General features: G+C 38.2%; 1 protein-coding gene across 5 annotated transcripts in view; it reads left to right on the top strand.

Moving 5' to 3' along the window:
• Nucleotides 1-23258, top strand: part of LOC131076214 (uncharacterized) — a 139978-nt gene that overhangs the window by 52661 nt on the left and 64059 nt on the right. For all 5 annotated transcript variants that reach the window (XM_058013287.2, XM_058013283.2, XM_058013284.2 and 2 more), the window contains 2 exons: nucleotides 4832-4936; nucleotides 5236-5325. In XM_058013287.2, the coding sequence (XP_057869270.1) occupies nucleotides 4832-4936; nucleotides 5236-5325 (195 nt within the window). The remainder of the gene's footprint in view (nucleotides 1-4831; nucleotides 4937-5235; nucleotides 5326-23258) is intronic.

Genomic DNA, 23258 nt, shown 5'->3' with positions numbered 1-23258 from the left:
CAATGGTGAGCTCATATTTGCTCCAGCATGCTCCTAAATAAACCTGCAATAGAAACCCACAAAGAGGAAACCCCCAAAGCTAGTGTTGTTTTCAAGTTTTTCTCATTTTCTAGGTCATCAGACGATGCAAGAGAAGAGCATACTCAACTTTACTATATTCACCAAGATATCTCATTTGGCAGGAGCTCTACACTTAGTTCTGAGAGGTGTTTCTGCAAGGCTGGAACTTTGATACCATGTAGGAGCTAAAGATGAAAAATTCAACACCCCAGGATCTCTTGCAAAAACAAAGACAACCTCCCACAAGAGAGTATGCAGGAAATGAGCTTGTTTGATATTAAGATCTATGAGATGTGTTACAAAGTGTACAATAGCCATATGCTTATATAAGCAAGGTGAGTGATAGGATTAAACTAGATGTTGACATGCCTTAATTCTATAACATGAGACAACTTAACATTACAACCTAGGACACAAGATTAAATGCCAAAAAGATAAGATAGAAAGACTCCTAGGTTCTAAGTTAAAATGTGAATAGGATCCCACTAAGGATGTAATTCTCCCTCCCGCTTAGTCGCTCCTGGAGGACTTATTAGCTTATTTCGTTTCAGTAGGCTATAGTTGGGATTAAGGGAATTAATTAATTTAATTATTTAATATCATCCCTCAAAAGTAAAATATAAGGGTAATATTTCTTAATTAATTTTATAGAGTTATAAAGTGATTTAATGGCTCATTAAGTGGGATTTTTGATAAAGTCAAATTAGTATTATTTCCCTCAAATTCAAAGTCAGATTAAAAGAGAGGGAAAATCAAAAGTTAAAGAAGAGGGAAGATCAAGGGTGTCTCTAGTGGTTATAATAGAGCAACTTGGGCTTCATTTGTATCATGCTTGGTTTATCTGTCTTTTAAGTCTGGAGAGCTTTTCAAAGTTATAACCATAGGACGAAAACCCTACTGGTTTAGGTAGTGCAGCGATCTGCCCTAGCCAGACTATTGGAGATATCACCTCTGATATTTCACATTGCATCTGCAGAGTGTTTTCAATTTTGTGAAGTCTCCGTGAGAGACAAAATTGAAGGATATTGAATTGTATTGACATATCAAATTATTATTATTATGTGGAGATTAAGATTCATTTTGGTCGTACAATTTTGAATAGAAGATCAGTGTTTTTTGTAAAGCAATATGGTGCGATTGCTTCATAAATTGGTTCAGCTTCTATCCCTAGCTGTGGTTGCTGTATTTTGAGTCATGTTGATTATCAGCTTTTAATCTGAGCATTGTTGTGGAGCCCCAGAAGTATTAGCAGTTTGTGTTGATTAGCGTAAGGAGGATTTCTACATCGGATTGAAATTAAAAAGGAGATGTATATAGCTGAGCATTTATATGATATCACAGCCTTAAGTTACTCAATGTGATTCCATCCTAAGACCGTGGGACTCTCTCTCCTCATCATGGTTTCTATTATTCCTGATGAAAGATGATTCTGGGAACAAATCTGGAAGTGACGGGATACATTCTTGGTAGCACGGGTTTCTTGTGGGTGTAGAGCATACTGTTATCACCTTTCTTTGCACACCTGGCGTTACCCTTCTTAGCAGCGGGAACTTCTGCCAGATAAGTGAAGCATTGAACATTTGGTTGAACGTAGCACATGGAAACTAATTTGAGTGATATCGATGACTGTTTTTTTTTTTTTTTTGATAGGTAATGGGCCGAAGTCGATAAGGTGTACATATCCTACCCCCTTTGTGGGATTTGAACTTGTGACCTCTATTTCAAGAGGACAAGTTCTTCACCACTAGGCCAACTCAGGTTGTACAAAGTGATATTGATGACTGTTAAGTTTATTAATATTAGTGAATTCTGCAAAACGCTAATATTAATCTTACATCATCTATGCTACTGTCATAACCTTCCTATTCAATGTTGCTGTTCATAAGAGATAAACTCATATTGTTCGTGGAACATTTGATTTTCAGTACATACTATATTTCTGTTCCTTTTACATATGGAGTATTATTGCTATATTCATTATTGGATGCAAAATAAAATAAATTCTGCGACCTGAAATATAAAATAGAAATTTGAAGTTGTGAGTGTGTGCAAAGTGTGAAATTTGGAAGAAAAAGTGCAAGGGGCCATTTCAAAGGAATTAGTTAGGTGCAAAACCTTATTTACACCAACACTATATAGATTATCATTAAGTTATAGAATATAGACAAATGGATATATAATATTAGATGGCAATATTAATCTACGATTCAACATTGTTATAAACTTATACATATGTGAGATATTTTATATAGTATATACATATATACTTATCATGATTGTATTATTCATTTCTGTGTTTCTAATTTATATATATCTTGATTTGTGTTATTGGATTCAATATTATACTCTTACATTGTATTATTCAAACTCCTTGTTATACATCTTTTAGCACACAGTCATAAATTTGCCAATGCATTTATTCCTATTTTTTTTTATGCATTTATTTCTATCTCTTCCCCTTCAGTCTTTATCTCTTATTACTACTTTCTTGTCCTTTGTTTATAGCTTGTCCTATCACCTTCTGCCTCTACTTCCTTTTAAAGGTTAATTTTGCAATCTAAACCATACCTATCCTCCTCCTGGTGATGGATCACCAAATGTGATCGAAAATATTGACAGAAAAATATATATAGTTGAATGCTAAAAGCACTCTGGCGAACTCATGCCGATTAGTATCCAAATTAACTTGTGCCTCGTATAGTAGTTGGCCCCCAAATGATCTTTTTGTTGATGAGATCGATGGGTTGGAAGAGATTGAACATGTTGTAGAAAAAGAGTTTAAGTGATTATTGATCCAGTTTCTTTCCATTCATAATGTTGCTCCAAATCATCCCTTTGTTGCTGCAACTTTGCTATCAATTTGTCTACCCTTTCTTATTGAGATTATGGAGGCGAGTAAGATCAAGGTTCGTCACCTTCTAGACCATGCTTCCTCCACTAGGACCTTGTGTGAGCAGACATGCAAAATTTGAAGAAGGATTTAGATGAGCAACTCCAATAATTCTAGGATTTGATATACAAAACGAGATGCTCTGATTCTATTGACCTGAGGCCAAGGTGTGTTTGAAGGACAACACACTTGAATGAATTCACACATGTTATGAACAAAAGTGAATTTAAGAGTTTTATGAATACAAATATTCATAAGATTGGTATCAACAAGAGAGATTCAATAATAAGAAGACATCATGGTAGAACTGTAAATTACAAGATCATGTCGTGCAAAACTTTTCTACAAAATTGGAGAGGTCAGATGTATGTCATGTTGAGACATGGACCAGCTAGGACTCGAACCTAGGACCTTCCATATGCTGCTGGAGTGCTCTACCACTGAGCTACTAGCCCCTTTTGGACCAGTCCATCGTCGGTCCGGGTGTGTCTTATTTCCAACACCAACACCCCACCTTAAACCACACCTTTCGTGTGCTCGGGGCTTCTAGCCTGGACCTGGCTCTGATACCATGTTGAGACATGGACCAGCTAGGACTCCAACCTAGGACCTTCCATACGCTGCTGGAGTGCTCTACCACTGAGCTACTGGCCCCTCTTGGACCGGTCCATTGTCGGTCCGGGTGTGGCTTATTTCCAACACCAACATGTCCTAAGATGTCTATCTTCTGATTTATGTTCTGGAATTACCTCAAACGACAGTCATATTACATTACTATAAAAGAATGCAAGATAAAGGATTAACAGAAACACAATCACTTACATTTTGTTGTTTTGTACACTTTGACTTGTTTTTTAGAAATGCTGTAGAATAGCTGCACAAAACAAGGCCAACATTATCAGAGCTCGGAGGCATAAAAGAAGAGAAATAAGAGTTTCTTTGTATGTCCATGTGATCTAGGGAAGGTCCTGAGGCTAGTGGTGAAGATGACATATGGTGTGATGTACTGCCATTGTACATTGAGCTTATCAAAGACTGATATCCTCTTGGATCAATTATTTCAATGATGTCTTCACGATGGTAAACGTTCAGGTACATTAGTGTATGGATATGACATAATGTTGGTTTTCATCTATCCTAAAACCTGTTTGGTTGTGATTACTAACATTGTGCAATTTGTTCACATGTGGCATCATAGTTAAGCATTGTCATTTGTATTTTTTAATGGTGGATTCAGTTGTGCAGATGCCCATTTGTGATGCTGAAAATGAACACTGCTATGGAATAAAATCACCACAATAACTGCTGCAATTACTAAAAATGAATGCAATTTAAGACTAATAAAGAGGACAATGAAAATTACTGAATATCATCTCCTCAAAATTCCCCTTATTTCTGTTGGCATGGGTGAACTTTGTTACTTTAAAAGAGAGTAGCAGAAGTGAAGCAGAGACAAAAAGAGGCAACTTGGTTCAATCCTTCATTATATCTTTGAACAGGCAATGTAAACAAGAGAATAAAAAGTATATGTACAAGCCTTCTGATTTTCTAGATTATGTTACAAATACAAACAGAAACAAATACTCTCTTAGGTGTTCTATACACATGTAATTATGATGATATTATGATATCCAATGACCTTTATACGTAAATTAATGTAGTACATGTATGGTTTCATTTCTGTGATAATAATGATTCTTATGGATTTGCCTCAATGAATTATTTTGACCTCAACTAAGGTGTTTTAGTGATTTTCATTTTATCTATTCAAACCATACACACTGTTGGAAGTATCTTGCTTAGAATTGAGTCAAGATAGATAGTGTTTGTTCAGATATTGAAGTGACTAGAGTTACTCTAACTATTAGATTTGAAGTACAGGCAGCATATATGCTTCCAGTCAATTTTGAAGAAGTGGCAACTGGTGTTTTGAAGATTATGAATAATTTGGCTCACTTGAATCTTAATCTTGTACAAAGTATGCTGGTGAGTTGTGTACTATTTTTAGTAACTAGTCAACTAAGGTATTCGATGTTTCTTTACTCTACCAAAAGCATTTATTTCTCGTCTTGCAGAAATTATCATTTTATTATTTGAATCTGATTATTTCATCACTGTTTAGCATATTTTAATAGCTATCACCAATTAAATATTATTCAGCTTCCAAGTGTGATCTTAGTATACCAGTCGGGAGCATCATGCAAAGGATTTAATATGCATGATTTGAAATAGATTTTTCTTTTGATTATCTATCCCTCAAAACTTTTTATGTTTTTGGTCTACAGGCAAGGCCAGACTTACAGATGGAGTTCTTCCATTTGATGAGCTTCCTTCTTTCTCATTGTACAGGCAAGTGGAAGACCACAACTGATCAGGTATTTACGCAGGGAACGTATTTTGTAATTTTGATCATAGTGATGGCTTTTAATCTGCTCGAGTTATACTTGATGTTTTGACTCTTTATTGAACCTTCTCTAGTATTTCCATGCTATTTATTTGTTTTCAAGATTACAGATAGCTTTGGCTGATATGCACCACATTTGAAATCTTTGCACAAAACTTGTAACTCTTATTAAGACATGCTATTCAAATAGGCTTTCCACAGAGTTGGTCACGAGAAGTATACTTTTCCTTCCTTTCTTGTATGTTGAGGCATCTATGGTCAGGTGCTTGTTCGCCACAACCATTTTCCTCGAGTCCATTGTGCGTATTTTCCATTACAGCTTGTTGCTCATCCTTCAAGGTCAATCAATTTCCACAGATTCATAATCTCTAGTCAGTCACTCTATAGAGCATGTATGGTGAAACTCACGGTTATACCTTAGGATCATTCTATGATGTGATTTTATCAATCCATGTTCAATAGGGGTTCTAGTTTGGTTTGCCAACTACATCAACGAGTTGTGGCCTTTTCAACTAAAGTCATAATTGGATATGCACAAAATGTGATTTTTGACAAGAAGCCTTGGAAATTTTTAAGTAATTGGAATCTATTGTTGAAAACTGCAGGATTAAAATTTGAGGGAATATAAGGATGTCTTTGTATATACCGACAACAATCTTAAATGATTACCTTGTAATGTCCCCTTGCTGGAACACTCTATATTTTGTCCTAAATTCACAAAACCAAATGAAACAAAGCATATAATATAGCTAGGGGTACATTCTTTACTTAAGAATAAGATGAGCTAAGCCTCTTCTGGAAACCTGCAATCAAGTTAGGTAACATTGCAGATACAATTCATGAAATAAATCTATTATTAGAGCAGGGAAAGCATATACTCATCAATATGCAGCAAGTCTGATTTGTATGTGAATCTTAGTCATATAAGATATGGAATAAGGAGGCATGATAGTGTAATGTCCCCCAAATGGGAATTTCCCTTATTTTATCCCAAAACAACAATTTTGACCTAACATGAGAGTTGTAATAAATTACTAAACATAGTTCTACCAAAACTGAACACATTTCGTTATAACATTTAAATTTTTAATTTAAAATTCTAAGAACAATTTGAAAAATACTACTTATCTTGATAGCTTTCCCTTAAACAAACTGCTTCTTGGCAAAATTGCTCTGTAAATCTAGTATAAGTCTACAAGAATACTTTCTTCTTAAATCTGTTATACTTCCTTATAAATCAGACGTAATCCCTCATAGAAATCTGTTATGAACTCCTCACATTCTTCTTTATAAATCTGAAATAATGATCTCATACTTTCCTTCGTTAGGTCTGCAACCCATCTTCTGATTAGTAGTTCACGGTGCATATATGTTTGCCTATTAATACATGCATCCTCCCCTCTTTTTCATCTTATCAATGTCTCTATTTATATTTGTAATGTTGGGAAAATGGTGAATGATAAATCAAGAAGGAAACTACCCTTTTTCTCAAAGAGAGATGAGAGTTTCGCTATCGATTACCATTCAAGCACTTTTCACCATTACATTAGGAAGAGGAGAGGATAATTCACTGGATTCAATCTCTCCACACAAAGGTGGTAGATTGAATCCTGAATGAATTGGGAAATGCTAAGTTGATCCCCTCTTCTTTGTTTGATTTGGAAAGGAAATTGATTGAATTATGTAGTGCAAAAGTGACAAAGAATCGATTATAACTTGAGATCGGAATATGGGATGAAGCTGTGCACCTGGATCTGGTAGTAAAATGTTGAGATGAAGTTGTCCTGCAAATTTGAAGAAAAGTTCCGTGGACCGTGGTGGGAATGTACATGGTCCTCCGAAAAATCCGCGAAACGAAAAGGGTTTTTCCGTCTTGCAAATGGAGCCCGAATCTGAAAGTACAGCTGGGCACTTGCAACCTACACATAGAAAAGAGAGGAAAATGGGTTGGGATTGGGGGTTTGCCTTTTCAAACCCCAGTTTTGGAATTAACCAAGTAATGAAAGAAAGTACTTGCAAGTAGATGTAAATGAAAGATTGAATTGTAAATCACCTCAAGGGAGGTTGTAGTAGCAATGTTGATAGAAATGCTTGTGTGGAATTGAATGTTGGAATCAATCTCCTCTTCAATGGTCGAATCCTTGACTTGAATGCAACACCTAGCCTTGAAGGGAGACTTGAGAATGCTCAATGTTGGCAGAGAATGCTTGAATGTTTGAATGCTCAATGCTAACAAAGAATGCTTGAATGTTTGAATGCTCTTGAATGCTTGATCTCATGTAAACTTCCCACTCATCCAACTTATTCCACTTATGCAAATGAGAGGACTAATGCCCCTTAAATACATGTTAGTGGATTTGAATTTCGTCACAGGCCGACATTGGGGGAGTTTCCCGCTCGAGGCACAACCAACAATGCAACCCTAGGAAGGGTCCTGCCCCAAAATAGGCCAGGGACAAGGGCGCCACACCCCTGTCCTGGGAGGACAAGGGCGCCATGCCCCTGTCCAAGGGGGGACAATGGCGCCACACTCTTGTCCAAGGGGGGACAGTGGCACCACGCCGCTGTCCTACCCCTTTCTCCAAGGCAGAGTGCGGACAAGGTGATGCAGACGCCAAGGAAGAAGCTGTTTCCGCAAGCTAAGCAATCTCCGGTCTCCGATCAGGCTAGAGGATTCAAATTCGCATGCGTGAGGACCCTAATGCGGTCGAAAATTGCTAGGGTTGCAATTTTATGACACTACAATATCCTCATATATTATAGAAGAGATATCTCTTACGAAAGTAGACATTTTTATAAACTAAAGAAATTGCACCCTTTTGTTAATATCTCCTTTCATTAATTAAATCTCACCTCTTGGTTATACTTTGATCGGTTACTTAATAAGTCATAATCTTGTTTTCTTAATGATTTTGCTGATCATTGATAATTCTTATACAGATCGATCATTATAATGTAACCGTCTCTCATATAGTTGACCCAGTCAACCATCTTGATAATAAGTAAATTTGATTGGTTTTATCTTTGTTCTCAACAGACGTAAGTGTATTAAATACATTTCTTAATCTGATTGCTGCTCATAGTTGGGTTCTATTACGGTGAAGACTGAATGATTCTTTGCCTTGCATTACTTCTTGGAAATCATTAAGGTGATAAACCTGGCGATTTGATACGTTGCTGAATGAATAAATAATATCAGTTCTGTGAAGCAGTTGTGTTTTGGAGTGACTATCATCTCTCAGCGAGAGCATGTTAAGATTTTCATGAACTGAAGATCTCACGAGTTTACCATTGGGCCATATTCTTCTTAACTGGTGTGTGGCGGAGAAGTTAGGCAGATTCATTCTCACATTATCCCTGACTGCCTGTTATAGTTAATAAATTGCTTTCCATTATATCGCTAATCTATAGTGATTATTCTTTTGTCATTTTCTGATCGGTAATGGAGATATCACTGAGTATTATCTTTATTATTAGATGCTAAGGTCTTACTTATGATACTTTGTACCTGGCCACTATATTGTATTAAATATTAGTCTTTGATGATCTTACTCGATGCTGTTTGCCTTGTGTAATAAGCAAAGGTCTCAATACAATCATTGCTTTGAGCCAAGTGAGAATTAATTTAGTATTGCTTCTTTAGTCACCGCTGGCATATAGTTTCATGTGTAATCGTTAGCATTCCTTTGAAGCAGCTAATATAAAGATATATTGTTGCAAGGGAGACCATTCTGACATGCATCAGATCTGGTCTGCCCAAAGTTTACCATTTGATAAGCTAGCAGCGGCAATCAATCTCAAGGAACCGGTGAGTTGGGAACTTATTTGATAAATATGAAATTAATATTAATATTTAATAAATATAAATTATATATTAAATCTTGTTTATTATTATTAAGATTTTATTTAGTTTATTCTATTCATTTATTTGGTTATATATTTATTTTTTATATTTTAATTGTATTATTATTTATTATTAAATTGTATTTTACAGCGAGCATTATCATAAGTTACTAAAAACTTACGATTGAGAACTAGAGATAGAATAGAAAGATTCTAAATATTAATTAATTGATTTACAAAATTGAAAGTTACTAAAAACTAACTATAAATGACCATTATAAGCTAAATATTACAATTATTACTTTACTATTTCTTACATATGTTATTTATTTTATACAGTGAAAGTATACTCATAAGTCTGTTGTGACGTATTCACACATCGCCCCATTGCAAATGGGGACCCTTGCTTTTTGCTTTCTAGGTTAGTTTTCTTAGCTTAGTTTTTTAGGTTTGTACTATTAATCTTTGCATTAAGGGGTTGCCAGAGGGCTCATTAGGATAGGAGGGTCTGCTTGAATTGAAGTGGGTCAGTAGGTGGTCTAGATCAGGGTCTCTGTTGAAAGCTTCCTCTTGGTTAGGCTTGGGGACTTGTTTCTGGGGTTAAGTCTTGATTGAGAGTAAGGGAATCTTTGTACCTTGCCATGAGTCTAAGTGAAAACCCAAGAGTGGCCTTGCCTTTAAGACCTATGTCATTTAGTCAAGGAAGTGAATGAAGATATGTAAGTGTTGTCAAGGATTTTCCCTTTGAAGGTTTGAGTTGGTCAAGTCAATGGATGATGGAGTTCTTGTATTCTAGGCGTTGATTGGTATGAAATTGACCTATTTATCCTTAGAAAATGCCTAATGATCAAGTCCAGACTCAAAAGTTTGACAAAATGTGAAGAATTTGAGCTATTAAGCCACATTCGCTCTTGACCCTTTCAAAGGTACAGGAGCAAATTTTTCAAATGAGAGAATTCTTCCTTTAATTTGGATGGATCCTTCCAATTCAAGGCCTTGTTTGATATAAATTCACTTGCTTATCCCTTTGGAGGAGTATAATTATGAGTTTTAGACTTGGAAACTTGTCAAAGAGTGGAGAATTTGAGCTAGATTGTCAAATTCGCTCTTGACCCTTCCAAGGGTACAGGAGCGAAATCTTCCAAGACTCCCTTTTGACTCCTATTTTGGACGAAGATCTCACTTTGAGGCTTGGATTAGAGGAAGATCAACTTGAGTTCACCTTTGAAAACAAATTTCATCACACTTGGACTTGAAGATTTGATGAGGAAGATGGGAATTTGATTCAAAAGCCAAATTCACTCCTGACCCTTCCAAAGGTACAAGAGCGAATTTCCCTAAGACCTCTATTCTTGCTTCCCATTTGGATCAAACTTGTGTCTCCAGGCTTGGATTGGTAAGAAATCAGCTAGAGCTTGCCCTTAAGAATGAATTTGAACAAGCTTGAACTTAGGAATTTGGAGGAAAAGTTAAGAATTTGAGCCCTAAAGCTAAATTCGCTCCTGACCCTTCCAAAGGTACAGGAGTGAATTCCTTAGAATCTTCCCTTACACCTAGTTTGGACCATAAGCCTTGCTCCCATGGCGATTGGAAGAAGATTAATGTCTTAAAGTGAATTGAGACCTAGTTGAATGCCCTTGGACCTTGAAAGAGTTAGGAATTTGACCAAGATTGCCAAATTTGCTCCCGACCCTTCCATAGGGACAGGAGCGAATTTCCTTAAACTCCTCTCTTGTACCTAACTTATATCAAAAACCTTGCTCCTATGCCTTGATTGAATGAAGATTGATCTATCCATGCCTTTGAGGTAAGTTGCAACAAGATTGGATGAGGAAATTGAGCCATGAAGCCAAATTCACTCCTGACCCTTCCAAAGGTACATGAGCGAATTTCCTTAGAGGGTCATGTACCTCTCCAAGGTATACAAGCGAAAAAGTTAAGACGTGTTTGATCCAATAGTTTGAGCAAATAAGCCTTAAAGATGACCTTTTTGCATGCCTCAAGACCATAGCAACGTGGATAAAGAGGAAGAATGAGCATTTGGTAGGCATCTAAGCTTCATGTTCCAAATTCGCTCTTGACCCTTCCAAAGGTACAGGAGCGAATTCCTCCTAAACTCCCTTTGCCCTCCTAATTTGGATGAAATCCCACTCTAGAATGATTAATTGAGAGAGATTAACATGAATTCACCCTTGGGGATGCCTTTGGACAAACTTAGACTTGGTAATTTGGAGAGAAAGTCAAGAATTTGAGCATTATCGCAAAATTCGCTCTTGACCCTTCCAAAGGGACAGGAGAAAATTTCCTTAGACTCTTCTCTTGCCCCCAGTTTGGATCATGAGCCTTCTTCCCATGGTTTGAGTGAGAGAGAAAATGATCTATCCATGCCTTTGAAGGTGAGTTGACAGGAAGTTGAGCGAGGAAATGTGAAGAATTTGAGCCCTAGAGCTAAATTCGTTCATGACCCTTCCAAAAGGACGAGCAAATTTCCTTAGATCTCCTCCCTTGGTCTTAGCTTAGACCATTACCCTTGCTTCTCAGCCCTAATCGAAGAAGAAGTGACCTATCTATGCCTTGTGAGCGAATTCAAACAAGATTGGAAGAAGATTAATGACTTAAAGTGAATTGAGACCTAAATGAATGCCTCTGGACCTTGAAAGAGTTAGGAATTTGACCATAATTGCCAAATTCGCTCCTGACCCTTCCAAAGGGACAAGAGCGAATTTCCTTAGATCTCCCTTTTTGCTCCTTGTTTGGGCCAAAATCTTTGTTCCTATGGCGTGATTGAGAGAGGATTGATGTATACATGCCTTTGAAGTGAATTGCAACAAAGTGAAGTGATGAAAATGTTAGGAATTTGAACTTAATTGCCAAACTCGCTCCTGACCCTTCCAAAGGTACAGGAGCGAATTTCATTAGAAGGTCATGTACCTCTCTAGGGTACACAAGCGAATTTGTAAAACTTGATGTTTGACCTTAGCTTTTGAGCAAGAAAACCCCTTAGAGTGATTTCCTAGCATTGTTGGCTTGATGATGATTGTAATGGATGACTTCATGTGTTGTCATTGATGGAACATGTATTCACACACATATGTTCACATTAGTTAAGACAAACCGGTATTACTTCTATAGTTACTTGTATTGCAACCAGTATTGTTAAGATGGTTTAGAAGGTGTCTAACCGGTATATGTAGTCAACTGGTATATGTAGAAATGGCTTGACACCCACTTGGAGATTCAATGGAAACCAACAAAGAAGCAAATGGAGGACAATCAATTTTTGTGTTGTTAGTGGTTAACTCCAAATTGGTATCAGTGTTCCAACTGGTATTCATTAATTGTGTGATGAGTTATCACTGGTAGTGATGAGTTACCCTTAACCGACATTTTGGCGGTAATTTGTGATGAGTTATGTTTGGTTGTCCAGATACAATGCACCTAGGTAATTGTGATATGATTTCTAAGCCGACATGAAATCAAGTGTCTATATAATGACATTATGATGAACAATTTAAAATATAGAGAACATGAGATATGATGTAAGATTGAAGTTGAAGGTATTGCAAAATATGTTGGTGATGAAATTGGTGATGCAGTATTGAGCGAGCAGAAGAGGATCTATTCAAGCAAGTTGTGCTACTATTAGATCACACCACCTGTTGTTTTCTAATCACTACAACAGTCAAATCCCCTAATCGGGTAAGCTCTAACAAGCTTCATTGTACAAATCCTCTAACCAGGTGATTCATTAGTTTGGATTCATAAATCCTCTACTGAGGTTACTTCTAATAGGGTACTACCTTTAACAAGGTATAGTTCCTAACAGAGCTTTGGGATCTTTAACAGGATTCGCTCCTAGCAGAGTAATTTTTGTAGACCCTAACCGGTCAGTTATCTATTACTGTAGATAGTTAACTTGTGAGTCCCATCTCATCGTGGTTTTTCCCATTTGGGTTTTCCACGTATAAACACTTGTGTTATGGTGGATGTTTTACTTATTGTGGATGCTTTAATATCATTTTGGATTGCATGCATATTGTTTAGTAAACCTGTTAAGTATCTCAACCGGTCAGTGTTTAAAGTGTTATTGTTTTTACTGTCACTGATTCACCCCCCCCTCTCAGTGGTTTATAAGTCTATCAAGCATGAGCTAAAGCCAGGGCAATGTGGATAAAGGTGAAAGAATGAGTATTTGAGTGACATCCAAGCCTAATGCCTCAATTTCGCTGCTGACCCTTCCAAGGGTACAAGAGAGAAATCCTTAAAGGGACCTCCTATCTCACCTAAGACATTGAATCAATCTCATTTTGAGCCAAATTGAGGGCAAATTGACTTGGTTATGGTGGGAGAAGGATTCAAAAGTTGAGTCCAATGTGAGGTAATGAGGAATGGCGAATGAACTAAGCCAAAGGAGAGATTTTGCTCCTGACCCTTCCAAAGGTATAGGAGCAAAATTCCTTGGTGGTCTTGAATCCTGCCTTAGCTAATGACCTAAACCCATTCCTAAGCAATTTTAAAGGCAAATGACTTGATAAGGTAAGGTTGAGAGATGAATTTCTATGAAGGAAGAAATGAGCTAAAGAAGAAATTCACTCCTAACCCTTCCAAGGGTACAGGAGCGAAATTTTGTTGGTGTAAATAATTATTCATCATGTTTATTATTACACTTACTTAAGTTTACTTAGGATAATGCATTTCATAGTAGTTTGGGTATGAGACACTTGGGTGTTTGTGCCACATTGGGATAGTGTGTGTAGGAGAAATTCCACCTTTTTTGGTGTTGATCTTGTTGTTACACTCCACATTCAGTGGGTGATCCATCTCATGTGGACTATTATATTATTTCTCCTACCTACCCACACCTATTTCCTACCTGCCCTTGTTTCTTATTGAGCCACATGTCATGTTTGTGTGCTCACATATCCCTAGCCTTGCCTATATAAGCAAGCTCATCTACATTGTATACAACTATTGAATCTTGATTATTGATCATTTTCTATTGATGAGAATACAGTTTATTCTTGTCCCATATTATGTCTCTATTTTGTACATTTCATTGAGCTCTTGATCTTGGCAAAATCTCACATGGTATCAGAGCCATTGGGGCTTCATTATTGCGACGTCAAGAGGCAGATCTGAGGAGCAGCATCTTTTGGAGGCGTCCTAGACCAAATCCGACCTCGCCATTGCGTTCAGAAGGCCGTTTCCATGAATTTTGGTTATAAAGTCGGCCTATTTTGGTGAGAAAAATTTTTTCTCCAATTTTGCTAGTATTGTACGGATTTTAAAAAAAATTTATATTTTTTACGAGAAAAAAAAAATAAAAATTCTTTTTCTGAATTTTTTTTCAAAAATCAAAAATAAAAAAAAAATTGAAAAGTCGAAAGAAAAAAAAAAAAAAAAGCAATTTTTGGGGGTCCGCAGACCCCCCTGTGACCCGCAGGTTGTAGGTCTGCCGTACGCGCCCGTACCCTGCAAGTCTGTCGGAATAGGTACCTTCCGGACCGCCAACGCCTGCCGCCTCGTCTTGCGCCCGCCGTTGCCATGATGCCGCTGCCGTCGCACAAGGTCCTCGCCGCGTCCTCCCTGCTCCGCCCAGCGGCGTCCGCAACCACCGCCGGCCTCCTCTCTGGCGCCCTCAGCCTCCACTGCCGGCCATCGGCTCCAGCCGCTTCCTCCGCCGGCAGCCAACCAGACCGGCGAACCCGCGCCCGCCACGTGGCAGGCGGCCACTGGCTCGCGGGTACAAACCCTTACACATCATCCGTACAGCCGCCACGCAGAGTTGCCCAGTCAGCTTTTCCATACGCCACGTCGACAGTACGGCTTGCACAGTCACCGCGCCACGCAGTTCGTCCGTACAGTGCCACATCAACATCTGTACTGTAGTCACCTGCGCAGCCATCTGCCACGTCACTTGTCTGTACAGTACGGACGCCCAATCAGCAGGGGCGAAGTTTTTGCGACGGTCATACGGCCATCAAATTTAACCTAGTGACTTGCTGACGTCAGCGCCACGTCAGTATTTTTCAAAAATTTGGCAGGCCCCTCTCATTTGCATTTTTGATTTTGCAGTTCAACTTCAAATGGCCATAACTTGCTCATTTTTGCTCCTTTTTGGGTGCAATTTTTTTTGACATGGGTTAGAATTTCGTGCTCTCCGCAGTGGTGAAGAAATTTTTTGATTTTGATGCACGGATTTTTCAGAAAATGCAGTTTTTGGTGACTGTACCTGAGTAATCTCAGTTTTTGCAACTTCAGAGGCTTCGTTTGGGGTCTCATACGACTTCCTTTTTAGGTGCTGTTTTTTTTGAAAGTGCGTATTTTTTTGTCTACTTTCACATGATGCTATCAGATTGATGCCGTTGTAAGTAGAAATTGTACTTTCAGATTTTGGCCATTATGGCTCTCTTGGTACTTGTATATTTGCTTGAATCTCAGTTAGATTCATTGCACTATTGATTGAAGTCTCTTGTATCTCATTTGAGAAGTTGTAAAATTTGCATCATAAGTCCACTTTGCTTTGTTTTGCAAGTGGCTCATTGTATAAAGTGCCAAAATCATCACTTTAGGGGGGGTACATTGATTGAGTGAATTTGGGGGGGTGTCTTGTGCTTTTGTGCTCTTGTGTTCCTTCCTTTTTGCTGGTATGGGTTCTTCTAAGTTTCCTCTCTTAACTCCTCATAATTATGCTACTTGGAAAATTGATGCACGGAGTAAACTTATGGAAAAAGGACTCACTCATTACATTGATGGAACTATTGTTGCTCCAGCTGATCCTAAGGCTGATCCAGTTGGTCAGTTAGATTGGCTCACTAAAAATATCATGGCAATTGGTACCTTAAGAAAGTATGTATCAAAGGATCTCATTTTTCATATTGAGAAATGTACTCTAATCAAGGATGCTTGGCAAAAGTTTCCAGACTTGTATGGTCAAGTTGATGAGATTAGGGGATATCAAATTGATAGTGATCTCACCATGTTAGATCCTAAGAACTTTGATACTATACAAGATTATGTCATAATAACTTTGATCCTTTTTCGATTGTTGCGAGGGCACACTCTGACCCTCTTGTTCATTCTCTACATGATCATTCTTTTGAGGTTGACATGATTGTGGATACTTATGTACAACAGTTGGAGGAGGTCTCTTTTTTTTTTGAGGAGACATGTGAGTCTTTGGGACATGTTCTACATCCATCTCCACTAGATCTTGGAGTGCCTTTTTCAGTAGTGTGGCACAGTTTACCACCTTTGGAAGGGGTATCTTTTAGCATCGACATGGGGACACTTGAGCAGTTTTCAGAGATTCCTTTCATCATGAGTTTTCTTCATACATCTTCCCTTCATGATTGGGGAGACTTCATGGATACACCTTTGGTTTTGTTTCTTCCTAAGGGGAGGAATGTTGTTCGACGTTCGTGGAGCAGTTTCTTCATACATCGAGCTTCTATCATTGGTGCAGATTCTCCATTGAGGGGGGGTCACAGTTTGACTTCTCTTCTTCTTTCATATGGGTGGGACTTTTTCCTCACATGGGGTTTTGTTCTTCACATTCTTCTATGAGAGTTCTCTTGTATGTTTTTCATCTCTCTTTTGGGGGAGGGTTTTTTCCCATTGGGTTTTTCTCTCTTTCCCCACTTTGTGAGAGATTTCATTGCATTGATTTGCATTTGTACATGGGTACCTAACATGTCCTCGTAGCCGAGACCCATCTTGCATTGCTTAGTTGCATTGTAGACTTAAGTGCATTCCCCTAAGTTGCACTTAAGGGGGGGTGTTGGTGTAAATAATTATTTATCATGGATATTATTACACTTACTTAAGTTTACTTAGGATAATGCATTTCATAGTAGTTTGGGTATGAGACACTTGGGTGTTTGTGCCACATTGGGATAGTGTGTGTAGGAGAAATTCCACCTTTTTTGGTGTTGATCTTGTTGTTACACTCCACATTCAGTGGGTGATCCACCTCATGTGGACTATTATATTATTTCTCCTACCTACCCACACCTATTTCCTACCTACCCTTGTTTCTTATTGAGCCACATGTCATGTTTGTGTGCTCACATATCCCTAGCCTTGCCTATATAAGCAAGCTCATCTACATTGTATACAACTATTGAATCTTGATTATTGATCATTTTCTATTGATGAGAATACAGTTTATTCTTGTCCCATATTATGTCTCTATTTTGTACATTTCATTGAGCTCTTGATCTTGGCAAAATCTCACAAATTTCTTGAGGAGAGTGTCTTGCTAGAGAAGGAGTGTTGAGAGCCTCTTTGAAGGTCATTTTAACGTTCAACGTATCCTAAGCCTCCGTAGGATCCTAGGTTTTGAGTAAGATTTCATCAAAGAAGTGAGAAAACCAAAGACATCACCCAATTCGCTCCTGACCCTTCTAAAGGTACAGGAGCGAATTCTCCTTAAGAGCCCTATACCTTGCTATGAATTTAAGCTAAAACCTTTTAGAGGTCAATTTGGTTAGGAGGGGTTGAAAATCGAAAGAGAAAAGCAATGAGGATCATGTTCAAGCATGAATTGAGTTGAGAAGGTCAATTCGGTCATGTACCTTCCAAAGATACCAGAGCGAATTTCCTTGAGGCCATGTACCTTCCAAAGGTACCAGATCGCAATTGCCTCAAGAACCTTCTAAGTGAGGTAAAATGATGTGAACATCCAAATAATGAATTGAGTAAGTTTTGTGCTAAAGCTAAGCCTATCTTCCAAATTCGCTCATGTACTTCATTGGAGGACCAAAGCGAATTTCAATAATGGCATGTACCTTGCTACACCTTTGGAGCAAATTTCCTTAAAGTCTTGTCCCATGTTCTCACAAGGGGTTATTTTATGTTAATTCAATTATCCAAAGATGCAAACTTCATGTATATTTAATACTATCTTTTGTTTGTTTTGCAGGAAGCAAGGGTGAGGATGACCTCTTCAATCTCCATCATCATCAAGGATACCTCAAATGCATGGAGGAAGACTCAAAGTGCTACTAAGTTGAAAGACCTCAAGTGTTCAAACAGTTGCAAGCAGTGGAGCCAGATACCCTCAAAGTCCTCATTCTATCGCATAGAGAAATCACAAGATATCAGAAGAAGGATCATACAAACATTTCAAGGCGAGATGAGCTTCCAAAGAAGAAGGAATGATTTGATCATCAAATACAAGAGAGCCAAGGAAAGGTGCGCCATTCATCAAGTACATCAAACACAAAGGAGGATCGACCAAGGTCATCACAAAGCAAGTACCAAACAAGGTGGCATCCCAATCACTACTCCTCCAGTGAGAAAGGTCCACATCAGCATGTCTAGATTCAATGAATCACACTTATTCACGAAGGCACAAACTCTGATGTACCTACCCCTGTTTCCTATTGGTTCTCATTCGTTGAATGTAATTTTCTCATTGCCTAAAGGAGTTTGTTGTAACAAACCCTAATTAGGGTTTCCATCTTGTAATCCTAGCCATTGATTGTAAATCAATTAGAGCCATTAAAATGTAAAGAGCTCTCTTTATAAAGCTTTGGCTCTTCATTTGTAAAGAAATATAGTTAGTTAATAGTGGTTAGAACAACCAATAGTCAATAAGTTAATAGTCAATAGAATAGAAGTTAGAGTGGAGTAGGAGGAGAAGGCAAGAAATTGTTGCCTTAATTGTAAAAGATTTATTTTCATTGAAGATATGGTGAAAAATGTTGTCCCTTTGCAATGTGCATGGTTTCTTGTTGAATCTTCATATTAGATGGTAGATAATTAGATTGAATAGAGAAAAAATGTTGAATGCACTCGTGTGGAATCCACCTAGTCCATACCACTAGCCTCTTAGTGATTGTAAGGGCGCCTTGCATGGTCAACTGACATTGAATGAGCTTAATCTCAAATTGTTATGCGTTTATTGTTCATGCATTAACTTGAATGGTGGTTAGTGTCTGATGGTGTAACGATTTGAACATATTTGAAGCATCCCTTAGAAGATTGCACTGAGTTGGTGTCGGATTGTTCAACCTGATGGTGAGACCCAACCCAGTAGGACTCCACCTAGTCGTTCATCTACCTTCTTACATTCTAGGTCTTAGATTAGATTCACTAAACCCTACACCTTTTGCTATTTCTTTATTCTCCCTGGTGAGTAGATAGGACTCGGGTTCCAACAAATCAAGCATTCAGGCATACAAATGCAAGTCCCCTTGTGATTCCAACATAATCACATCATACCACAAGAGCTTATGCACACGTAGAGACATGTTGTGACCTTTTCACACATCACCCCATTGCAAATGGGGACCCCCTACTTTTTAGGCCCTCCCGGTCTTTTGGCTTGTGTTTTTGGGGTCTTTTCACAGCAGTCTCATTAGTCTCTTTGCTTTGCAAGTGTTTGGGGGTCATATTGGTCAAGTCTGCCTTTCGTTTGAGCAAATTCGGCTAAGTCTAGGGCCTGTTTTGTCTTGTTTTTGGTTTTATGCCTTTTGTCCTTGATTTTTGGGGTTTTTGTTAGGGTTTTCAAGAAACTGAACATACAACTGGAATCAGGACCCTTCAAGGAACCTCCCAGTAAAATTTGAGCCCAAACGGAGCAACTTTCTATTTTTAGAAAGTCCCTATTTTTTAGGGATTTTTTCGGGTCCCAGAATGTCTTCATTTTGCCAAAAATCAAACTTACTATTTTTAGTAATTTCTATTGTTAGTAAGTTTCTATTTATAGTAAGTCATTCCTGCACCTTGTCTAGGGGTCTAACGCTGACACTTTGAAGGTTTCTATTTTTGGAAAGTCAGTACTGGCAGGGTCAGTCAGACAAGGCGACAAGGATCAGACGCTCGCAGACATTTCTAATTCCGGAAAGTCAGACAACATACAGAGAAAGCCAGAAATTGATCAAGTGCTGGAAGCCTATGCCTAAAATGGAAAGCTCAAAAATTCACCAAGGTTTAGGAAGTCATTCTAAAACTGCAAAGCGGGAAAAATTCCATGAATCCATGGCAGAGTGAAAATTGTGCCCAAGTATGCAGTTGGGCGCCAAAATGAGGAAGGCAAGGACAGATGGAAAATTCCATGAATCCATGGCAGAGTGAAAATTGCGTCCAAGTATGCAGTTGGGTGCCAAAATGAGGAAGGCAATGACAGATGGAAAAAGAGTGAAAATTGCGCCCAAGTATGCAGTTGGGTGCCAAAATGAGGAAGGCAAGGACAGATGGAAAATTCCATGAATCCTCCACAGAGAAAATTACGCCCAAGCTAAAAGTTGAAATTTCGCCTAAGGCATGGAATCCAAGGAGTCAAGGAGGAATAAAAAACAAAATTCCCCTCGGGCAAATTTCTGAATTTGCTATTTTTAGACATCGAATCTCGACGAAGTGTGGAAAATTCTATAGATTCGGAATTGTGGCAGAATTCTCCATCCAATGAACCTGGCTCCTAAATTTTAGGAGGATCCCTAAAAAATAGGGATGTTGAAAAGAAGACATGGACAATTCACTAAACAATGAATTCCTTCCTCAGGAGGAATTTCTGCCCCAGCCTTGTGGAGGGTGCCAGAATGCATGGAGAAACAGGCAAATTGCAAGAGTCCTTGACCAAGGCATTTTAGCGCCCAAGTGAGAGAAGGAGCGCCAGATAGAAGGAGGCATGGAGGATTCACAAATTCACTGAATCCTCCACCAAGTCAAAATTTTGTCCCAGATGAAGGACAGGCACCAAAATGAAGGAGGCATGGAGGATTCACAAATTTCATTGAATCCTCCACCAAGTCAAAATTCCGCCCAAGATGAAGGACAGGCGCCAAAACCAAGGAGGCATGGAGGATTCACAAAATTCACTGAATCCTCCACCAAGTCAAAATTGCGCCCAAGAAGAAGAAATTCCAAGAAAGTGAAAAAATTGGCTGTGTGTCGGAAATTCCTTCTTTTAGGACAAAATTCCAAGAAAGGTAAAAAATTGACTAAGTGTTTGAAATTTCTTCCTTCAGGACATAGTTCTTGGAAATCATGAAAATTGGCTAAGGCATGAAGAATTTCCTTCCTCGGGGTAAGGAACAAATTCCTTTCCAAAAGAAAATTCCTCCACAACAAGAAATCACACCCAAGGATGAATTGAAGATAAAATTTCTAAGGCAAGGAAGGAATCAGGGATGAATTGAACAAGAAATTCCCCCCCTAGGGAAAAATTTGAAAAATCCATTTTCAGGGCTCAAATGACCTCCAAATTTAGAAATTTTTGAAGATATGGATATGTGAGAGAATTCTCTCTCTCCTGGACCAAAACCCTAAAATTGTGGAAATTCCTAAAAAATAGGAGATGGTGGAGAATTGTTAAAAATCTCCTCCAAAGCAAGGAAGGTTTGAGAAACTTCAAGAAAATTCTTCATGGATCAAATTCTTCTCTCTTGAAGTTTTCTCTCTCCAAGGTTGTCTCGCCAAGTGGCAGCCGAGTCAACGCACGCTGAATTGATGAAGCATCTCTTTGCATGCAACCGTCACATTTATGGCATTGACAGAGTCCTTTGCATGCAATTGTCACATTCAAAAGATGATGGTGCATTTATGGCATCACAGGCGATTTTTGCATGAGGGTACATTCATTGCATAGTGGGCACTTTTGGAATGTAATTAATTGTAATGGGATGGAATTAATTGTATATGGGCATGATAGGTTATTAATTGGAGATTCCCACCTTGTTGCATCATGTGTGGAGAATCTTTTGGGCAAACCCTAATTAGGGTTTTGCATGTAATCATGGCCTGAGGCCTATATAAAGGGGTGACCCCCCTCATTTGTTAAGGAGGGAGCTTTGTCTGAAATTGTTGCGATAAGTTTTGAGATAATAACAGTGAAACATTATTCTTTGATGGTGTCCCCTTAAATTAATTTTTCAAAGCTTGCATGGTTTCACCTTCCTCACTTAGATTAGAAGTAGTAAAGTGCTTTGATTTCAATGGAGAATGTAATGGCATTTGATGAATTTCCATAGTTCGTACTTTTTGCATCTTGCTGATTGTAAGTTGCAGTGTAAAGTTAGCCTGAACCCCCTAAATTTGTGCTAAGTTGATTGTAGATGGTCGTTTGGATTGCGCCGTTTTTGGGTATTCAAATGTACTTTCTCGATTTGAAAATCCTCTAGCATCCCCAGAAGATTGCACCGGTTCTTGCGGAGTTGTAGTTGATCTTGGCGAAGCTGAGCTTGGTTTATTTGGAATTTGTCCACCAGAGCACTATTCATTGTTATCACTGCCCTTAGGAGTAGATTTAGATCCTTCTAAACCCTTTCCCTTTTACTTTTAGTTCATTTTAGTCCGTTCGAAGCAGCAGCATCGCAGAATTGCCATATTCGATGATGGAGTTCCAGCCACAACAAAGAAGTGAAAGAATGATGCAAACGTAAGGCCCCTTGGATTACCAGCAATCACATCAGCCAACTGAGTCACGTCCGTAGCATAAAGGAACCTTGGAGTCGATTGTTTGATCTTCCTGCAATCTTAGCAGACAATCGCACTTTGATCAAGAGAGAGTGAAGTGACCGTTAGACAACTTTATTCTGTGTTCGACGTAGTCATAAAAAACACGTCGACAAGACCCTACATACCAAAACCTTGGAGTTATTTCGATTGATCCTTGGGCAAATCTTCAACATTCGAATAACTTTGTTCAAGAGAGGATAAGATACTTAAGGTATTTTAATCCGTGTTCGCATGTGCATGAAAAACACATCAACAAGTTCCTATAGGCATATTAAACTAACTACTTACAAAATGTCTTATTTTTCTTTGCACTTAATTTATTTGTTAGTTGCAATATTTCAATGAAATTTCTATAAAAATGTGGAAGACCATTCATAGTTCTGATGTTTATTGCATCAAAATTTTCTTGGCTGATTTGTGAGTGGACATTTTTTATTTTAGACAAATATTCACCTCCCCTATTTTTTGTGTTTTAATTATATAATTGTTGCATTAGATCATTCTTCTTGTCGTACAAGTCATGAATTGTGTGTGATGCCTTCCATCTATTGTTTGATGAGTCTATGTGAACATTTGTCTTTGATGTGTAAGTTGGAT

The sequence above is a fragment of the Cryptomeria japonica genome, chromosome 3 (assembly GCF_030272615.1).
Source record: "Cryptomeria japonica chromosome 3, Sugi_1.0, whole genome shotgun sequence".
In the NCBI taxonomy this organism is placed as follows: Eukaryota; Viridiplantae; Streptophyta; class Pinopsida; order Cupressales; family Cupressaceae; genus Cryptomeria; species Cryptomeria japonica.
This window is presented reverse-complemented; position numbering and strand designations above follow the sequence as displayed.